Source organism: Apteryx rowi, unplaced genomic scaffold (assembly GCF_003343035.1).
Source record: "Apteryx rowi isolate R43461 unplaced genomic scaffold, aptRow1 scaffold_237, whole genome shotgun sequence".
NCBI lineage: Eukaryota > Metazoa > Chordata > Aves > Apterygiformes > Apterygidae > Apteryx > Apteryx rowi.
Genome location: NW_020448719.1, coordinates 13,331 through 22,306, shown reverse-complemented (window position 1 = coordinate 22,306; position 8,976 = coordinate 13,331). Strand labels below are relative to the sequence as shown.

At 41.0% G+C, this 8,976-nt stretch overlaps 1 protein-coding gene across 1 annotated transcript; it reads right to left on the bottom strand.

The window, feature by feature from the left end:
* Window positions 1–8,074: 8,074 nt before the first annotated feature.
* On the bottom strand, window positions 8,075–8,734 carry SOCS2 (suppressor of cytokine signaling 2; the record flags this gene model as incomplete). Its single annotated transcript, XM_026066045.1, has 1 exon — window positions 8,075–8,734. A coding segment is annotated over one exon (475 nt), but the record flags the coding sequence as incomplete, so codon positions are not given.
* Between the last annotated feature and the right edge of the window lie 242 nt (window positions 8,735–8,976).

Here is an 8,976-nt window from a genome sequence, read left to right as displayed (position 1 = left end):
TCCCTTCCCTTCCCTTCCCTTCCCTTCCTCTTCCTCCTCACCTTCATCCCAGTACACGGCCCTTGGCATGCACGGCCCCCCCAAATGCTGCCAGCCCACTCTCCTGAACCTGCTGCTGAGAATCGGGCTGATGCCAAGGAGGGGACACTTCTGGTGCGGAAAGGCTGCCCAATTTGCAGATGCAGCTGCACTGAACCCCGGGAGGAACCCACAGGCTTCTCACCTTCCTGACAGCAGCTGGACTCTGGCTGGGGAGGGGGCTGGCATGGTCCAGGTTGCATTTGCTGTTCCAAAAGCAATTCCTCATGGCCCTGGGAAAAGATGACAGGCAGGACTGAAGTGTGCCACTGCCTGGGGTCAGCCCCTGGACTGCCAGTCAGATTACTCTGATATTTCATAACTTCCCATTCATATAAACAGTAAAAGCTTTAAATTAAACACAGTTCCAAGAGAGCAATGAATATAAAAAGTAGGTGACACTTGTCACGAACTTTCTTAAAACTATTGTTTTATTAAGGGCACATCCAGCATGTAGGTAAAATACAGTACAGAAAGTTTCAAAACACATATTAGAGCATGACGTTTGAAGTGACCGTGTAGTGCCTATACATTTACATTTGTTTTCATAATAAAAGTAACCATTAGCAGTACTGGAATGAATTAATTCTTAATACTGTTTACTTGGATACAGATAATCTCTAGCCAAAAATTATATGTAGAATAGTTCTAAGAAAAGAAGCAGGCATCAAATGTAAAACTGGCATGCTCGTTCTGGAAAAAAAGGAATCTCTGCAATGAATTGTAATAAAAAACTCTGCAATGAATATTTGCAAAATGTAACTCCATGTTTCTCTTACAAGGAACTTTTACTCCATTCTCTGTAAGTATATGAATTAATGTAGTTCTGTTTGTTTTCTTAATTTTCTCATGTGTGAACACACAGAAGTTTAATTTAAAGATGCTTTTAGTAGGTAGATGAAATACTGAAAGCCCTTAAATGTTTATTACAGACTTACAAAAACATTTTTAAAATATAAAGCAATTGTCTTGCTATTGTGAGAACAAACCAAGAAAATCCACAAATTAACCTTAAAATCAAACATTGACAGATAAGTAAAAGGAATTTAAGAATCAAGTCTGAAACCTTCTCACAAAACCAACTTCTTTTGTTTGCAAATTACAGCATATGAACAGGTTGTCTAGTATTTTAGATAAAGACTGGGAGGTTTCAGATAAAGATTGAGAGGTAAAGAGGAGAATAAGTACTATTTTTTGTCATCTGTGTCTTTATGGGGAAATGTATTCTAATCTGCTATTCTAAATCTTCCTGAGAAACTTCTATTTCTTCTCTCATATGCAGTACTTATATTTCTAAAGGCTCTTACTTTCAGGTTAAACTTTTAAGGAGCTAGTGATGATTGATGGAAAGTTTTTACAGGTAGCCTATCAAGGGATTTGCCACTCTCTATCCTTCTTCCTTATGCCCCGATTTCAAACCCCAAATATCCTTTGATTAAAAATTCACTTAGTCTATTTTGTTCCCTTTCAAAATGAAACCTGTATCCGTTCGTGGTTACTGTGGGCTAGTTAAGCAGCCAGACGTAGGCACTACATCTTCCAACAAGGGACTTAAAAGAGACAGATGAACTTCCAGAAAACAGCTATCTTCTTACAGCCGGTTTCCCTTGCAGACAACACACGTCTGAGGTGCTTCAGCTAATTTTCTCACAAAGGAGCTGCGATGCCACTTCCACTGCAATGTAGTTACATAAGAATCCCAGTTTCCCAGACTTATTTTCCTCTCTCTACCTAGCAGTGCAGGCATTCAAAGATATTACCGTTGTCGTAGCTTAAAATCCTATTGATGTTAATTTTTTTTAAAAGTGACTTTTCGCTGTACCCTGATGCACTCCGAAATGTGAAGTCCACTGCCCACGCTATGCATATGGAAATTGCAGCCAATATAGGCTCAGTCCCGTATGATATTGTTCTTCCTAAGAGGAAATGAGGCAGCTCAAAATGCCATAAACAGTAACCACATGAGTATTGGTCCACAACTTATTCCTCACCAAAGACTGTGTCAATAAGCAACATGTTAGGTAAGAAAAAAGCAAATGCATGAGATGTGTTACTTAGGTGTCCCGAGCAACCCCTCAAATTCAGAGATTCCCACTGAGAAAAGCTGAGTGTGGGTACAAACCAGTCAGCTGAACAAATCCTACTTCAGGGCTGAAACCTAGAGAAGTACAACTCAATTTTAACACAGCGTAATTAGAAGTGATTTTATAGCATTCAAATATCAGTCTTACAACTGTTTCTCATACAGTTCTTATTATCAAGCCTGGTCCAAAGCCAGGCTTCAATAAACTCCAAAGAAGAATGTGGACTGGATTTTGGATCTTTCCCACACGTAACATACCTCTGCATTTACTATTTGTTAACTGACTGTACACCAGATTACAATCCTCAGCTATGAAACATCGATTATGTAACAATTTGACTGAAAACAAAAGGATTTATTTACATAAACCCTGCCTGCCAGTGAGAGAAAAATTAAGGTGGGCACATTGAATTCGGAGTTTTTTTTATGTATTTTGTTCCGTGCAACATTCAGCATTCAACATTTCCTGGATATTACCTATTTGAGCTTCTTCCTACCAAATGCCAGCTTGGTTTTTTATGCTAACATAAGTAGCTTTTGCTCCTGCAGTTTTTCCTCCACAATGTCATAGAATGCAGTGATTTTATTTTGGTGTTTTAGTCCCTGGAGCGTTAATGGCTCTAACTCTAAGGAAAAAAAAGCAGGTGCAATTCCTTTTTTTAATAGGATTTAAGCAGAATAAGATCCACAGTTTATCAAGGAAATCAAACACCATAATTATAGTAATGCGTTTTTACATTTCTGTGGACTCTTTCTCTGAGGAATGGACTATTTCAGAGCCCTACAGATAACTTGATTAATGAACAGAATTAATCCCTCTCACCCTTGGAAACGCTGGAACTAGGACAGACTGGTTTTGCTAGAAGCTTTTTTTTCCCTGAAGTTTGACCGTCTAGCCAGACTTTGTTTTATATGTGGTTTAAAATTGGGTGTTGATATTAGACACTCCCATGATTTTTGAAGGTCTACTAATATACCTTTCACCACATGAACATCCGCTCTGATTTAACTGTGCTTTTTCTAGGCATGATGCTCAGTTGTGTGTATCTGTCTTCTGAGAAATGCCATCTCTGTTAGAGGCTGATGTTTTTCTGTTCTTTTCCTGCTGTTTCTGTGAAAAATCAAACCAGCCCCTTCTCAGGCACCAGAAGCTAGACAGATAATTCCCTCCTGGACAAGTGGAGCAGTTTTTCATCTGGTTTCCTGGTGGCTCTGCTTTACCTCATTTGCAGCAAGCCCCCCGCCTAATAAAGCAGAGAGTGGCCGGTAATGCCAGACGGACACACGCACTTCACAGCGCCTGGTGACAAAGACTTTGGCTTCCAGTTTCTTCGACTGATCTTCAGCCCATAGCAGAAATTACCCAGTTTGAGCAATACTATGGCAAACCGCCATGCTGTAGTAGAATAAACTCATGTCTTGGTGATTTGAGGTAATGTGTCGGTGGAATGGTGTTTCCAGGCATTTTTAGTCATACTAAAGGCTTAGCAAAACGCTGGGAGCTGCTGAAGTTGACACAAATACAAAAGTTGTTTTTAGGAGCTAAACCGAGATACCAAAGCAGCTTGTCATCCCCACTTCCCCTGCGTGTACTGTACTAATTAGCTTGGTTCTTTAAGTACTTTCTAGTTATTCTGTTTGGAAACTGAGAAAGTGTTTACTTGTACTACAAGTTCCCTTTTTTTTGTTGTTTTTCAAAACAAAAAATCTCCCTCCCACAGAAAGGTTTCTTACGATTATTAAGCATGAGTAATGTAAATTTAAGAATCCCTCAAACCTTGATTTCTCCTGGTAGTCAAGATGATACTTAGGTTTATTTTAATGATAGCAAAATCCACAGTGGGCTTTTTTTATTTTAAATGACTATTAGACACGACACCCATGTCTAAAGCTATCTCTTCCCATTCCCATCATACATGTTCTGGGTTAAGAGGAACAAAGCAGTGACACAATTCAACTTACTTTCTGCTAGAACCTCAGCATATATCCAAAGGAAAAATCCATAGGAATTTTATCAGGAATACCAGAAAAAATCTTCTTGAATAGAACATCTAAGTAAAGATTTTCTGTGATCTTTCCTAAGACAGGGGAGAGGTGGCTAAGGTACAGGAATTCATGCAACTATAGAACACTGTCCTTTATATTGTATTTAGGGCTAGGTTAGGTTTTCTTCAGGGGATGGGACATAACAGGAGTCTAACGCTCCACAGTCTTTAGTGAGGAGTAAGTTGTAGATCATTTTACAGTTTAAAAATAAACAAAAAAACAAGCCCTATCTTCTCGTGAACCATTTTCCTTCTCAGTAATAATTAGAGATTGTTTATCTAGAATGTGGTTACATAAAATATAATTAGGACAATACTGCCGGATCAGATTAAAATAAAATTACTTCTAATGCAATGGGTGCAGCTGCTTGGTTACATTCCCACTCTACCCACCCATGTTGTAGTTGAACCATTTTCTCTCTCTGGTGATAATACCAGCAGCAAGGAAATACCCAGACAATAAAACGCAACCGTAGTTCACACCTCTGCTAGGTTTATTGCTCAGTTTTGTAAAGTCACCAACTCTGTTTTTATCATCCACCTTGCAATTTTTTTTGTTTGTTTTTTGGGCATCGCCTTGTGGGATTCTCAGCTTTCCTTTAGTTAAAACGGGGAAGTTTCCAGCCACTAACGTTCCAGAGATAAGCTGGAAAATTTGAATCCTCAAGACTCAAAAATGAAAAACCAAACCAACACTCAGTGAAAAAAAAAGCCGTATGGTCAAAGTCCTTATCATGATTTTTGGTACCTTGACCCACAGTTGTTGTACACTTGAGACCAGCTTCACTGAACAGCCTGTGCTAGCAGTTCAAGGTGACATATATCAGTTAGAAGTCATCTTGGGAATCTGAAGGGCCAGTGACATAAATTTAGTCTTTGAACAAGCCACAGCAACATCCACAAGTCAAAAAAGCAATGGATCATTTTTGAAAATGTTTGGACGATGTGATCATGCCCTAAAAATCACAGGCTCTACACCCAAGATTTTTGCACTACTGTAATCTAATCCCTTGTGCTATCCCAGGATTTTTATTCTGGAGCAATTCATTCCTCTGTGCTGCATGAGAATGAAGCAGAGCTTGCAGCAAGCTGTAGTAAGATTTAGTTTTATTGGTGTAATGCATCAGCCCTAGGGCTGGCATCCTAACGGAGACAAGAACTGTGCTTTCATAGAAAGAGGACTAGTTCCCCCTCCAGTCTGTTCAAAATATTGTTCATTGCTTCAAGCACATTGTAGCTACAGACCCTCTATGTTCCTCCACAGTGACTAACACGAAGGAGAAGTCAGCATGCCGAATGTTTCGTGACGCGATTCCACATGGCGGTAGCTACTCTCGATTAATTATGTGAATTGCCCCTTCTACCCCACCAGCACTCCTTGTCTTTTGGCTGCCATTTCCCCTTGTGCTTTGGAAAACAATAAAAACGTAATAAAATCCCCAGCGAGCTACCCTTTACCTGCCCCGTATCGCTCCTCAGAGCATGGCTCTGCCGAGAGGTGGATGCTGCCGTTGTCTGCGTGCAGCAAGCAGTCAGCAGAGAGCTGTCCCTCAGTTCTTGCGTGCAAGGCACAGGTGTCCCACTGCACGCCAAGGCAGGTGCTCCTCTCCTCAGCTTGCTTCTCCCACTGTTAGCATTCCTGATTTTAATATCCTTTGGCCACGGGCTAGCCTTAAGGGAACTTTTTAATATAACGTATTCACCACTGAAACCCCCAGTGTATCATGGCTAACTAAAGTTAGGTGTCACCTTAGCAAAGGTGACAGTCTTTGCTAAAAACTCCCAGTACTACAAGGTTAACATAGCAGTGGGTTAATGTGTTTGCTTACTGCAACGGAAATCATTCTGTGTCATAGCCCTCTCCTCTCGAGATAAAGCTAGACAAAAACTGCAAGAAAATAGATTCATGAGAACGAAAACATTCCCAGGAATATAGTTCTCTCCCTGGCACCGTTCACAGGCAAAGTTCCTCAGCTCCTGGGTGGAAGTTCCTAGCGAGACAGATGACAAACACAGAAAAATCATGTGATTATGACACATACCTGGAATACAAGAGCTCTTCTGGGACCGGAATCAGAGGGTGCTCACCACAGTATGGGAAAAACTTTCAACAGCCTGCTACATTTGGCAGGGCACGGGAAAAAATTTTACATAACAAAAGCTTTTGTTCTGTTTTTCAGGAGAAAACTTCCCCCCAACCCATCTCAATAATAAAGCTTGCATTAAACTGGGGGGAAATAAAACTGAAGCTGTGGAGGAACAGGGAGAAAAGCCACCTTTCCCGCAGAGGGAATGACAACGTACCAACTACCTGCCCTGTCAAGGGACTATCCCCTCTGCCTCTAATTCTTGGTGTTTTCCCTGTCTCAACAGCAGAGCTACTGCCTTCTGCCAGTGTGTTTGTGACCGAACTGAATGCATAACACCAAAAGTTTAGATGCAACAAAATAAGCTGCTCATTGCCTCAGAGTTTATGAGAAGCGACACGGCATCTTGACAGTAGTACGGAGTAGTTAAGGAAAACAAGAAGATTATTTTTTGTTGTTTCTACTTCAGCCTGGGCAGGGCTAGATCACAGCAAGTCTTGACAACCCTCCTTGTTCAAACACAGGTCTATTTGCTTTAATTAAAGTAAGCTAGGGAAAGAGTTAAAACTATGAAATTGTTGACTGAGAATGAATCTATGCCCTAGTTTCTCTCTTTACTACTCTCATGTTACTCCCATCCTGGATTTTTCTTCTATTAAATACTTTTCATTTAGACTGAGGAGTGGGTACATGAGGGTCTTAGTCCCATCTTCCCACTTGGAGGACTGCTGTAATACAAAAAATGATGTTCTGTGGTAACACTTAACGACGGGAATTCAGCAGGCAGCCTCTAAACCATTAATCTGAATATAATCCCGCTATACCTTGAGCAGCGCTGCAAAGGCAAAGTACAGGGAATTTATAACTGATGATACATGTACACTAATTGGGTATTCGTTTCACTGGGAAAGAATATAGGTTCATAGGATCACTGTTTCCGGAACAGTAGCAAATCCATACATACAAAGATTGAGATATTTGTGCAGTTTGGTTTACTTTATTGAGTAATAGTCTGATAGCTACAATGGTGAATTAGAAAAAAACAAACAACCTCAAAAAAACCCCCCAAATCCAGACTTCCCCATATTTTGGGAAACAAGCTGAAGAAAACTTTCTACACTGTAGAAGACAGCTGTAACTGCTGATATCCATGTTTTGACATTGGGACCGAGCAACTGCAAGTCTGCAGCACAGAGTCCGAAAGCCTCAACCAAAAGAGGCTTAATAGTAATAACATGGATATATCACCACTGGGAAGATGTTAACATGTTAACAAAGATTCTGGGATACCAATCTGGTATAATCAGCAACATATACTGGGTTCCTACGAAAGATGCAGGATTTCGCCTTAAAACCAATTTTTAGAGAACTTTGAAAAACAATATTTTAAATTGATTACTTACAGCACTCCTTTGCTTGCAGAAAAGCACGAGGATTACAGTTCAATAAAAACCAAACAGATGATCACTTTTTGGGCTGGATTTGATTAGTTGCATAACTTTGGCAAGCTTATCACAGTGTGATCCAGTTAAGTTTTCAGGATTATACGAACACCAGCACCAAATTAATCTTGGAATCAGACAACCGAGATAGATACTTAATGCACTCTGATACATCTTCGACCACTTTTGTAGTCTCTCCCCCTCCCACCGCTTCAGCTAGCATTTGATAGTTAGTGCAGTATTTTACGCCATTGACAAAGCAACGCAATCTGGACAGATTCCTGGCTTTTCTCTCCTCACAAGATAGCATGCCACCTTGTCGAACTCCCGAAGATGCGAGCTGGGATTACTCTACATAAAGTCTTCCTTTGTGGCATCTGAAATAAAAACCTTTCCCCCAGAACTGCCAGTGTTTTGATAGTGAATTCCACACTGAGTTGTACAACTGGTTACTCAGTTCTTTGGCTGATTTTAAGAATTGCATTCAAAAGTTACTCTACATTAGAGGCATTTAGAAAAGACATTTATACCTGGTATTGGTACTCTTTCAAGTACTCTTTTAGTCTTGTTGGCAATGGCAGTTCCCAGATCTGATTTGTACATTTGTTTATAGTTATTCTACAGTGATGTTGCAGAGATGGAGCTGACGTATAGAGAGGCTTGTTCAAGTACAGATGAACTGTTCCATTCGAAGGTGTTTCAGCTCTGTCCTTGCACATCAGCACATAGTACTCAATCAAATGCACCACGCTGCTGAACTGCTTAAGTCTAGATCTGACACAAGTGATAGAGTCCAGCCTGAACTTGCCATCCTGGTATTCGATACGTAGATTGGTCGGTCCTGCGGATGTTTTTACCGAAATAGTCAGTAGATATTCTGAATGTGAACTATCTCTAACCAAGAAAGTCCCTTCAGGGGCGTCCTGTAATCTCTCTTTGGCTTCAGCAACACTCATGTTGCCCCAGTACCATCCTGTTAAAAGAGGAGAGAAAGAGGAGCTTTATTCACTATTGTTTGTCTGCTTGTTTAAAAATCTATTCTTCACCCCATATATTTCCTTTGTTGCTTGAAAGCTGAAGTCCTGCGGACGTTGTACGAATGGGATTGGTATTGAACTAGGCTGCTCCCCAGCGCGGCCCGTTCTGACCCAGCCTTCCCCGGCGGCTGCTCTCCCCTCCGTGCCGCGGAGCGCCCGGCACCGACCCCCGCCCGCAGCCGCGCCGGGGCCTCGCTGCCGCCC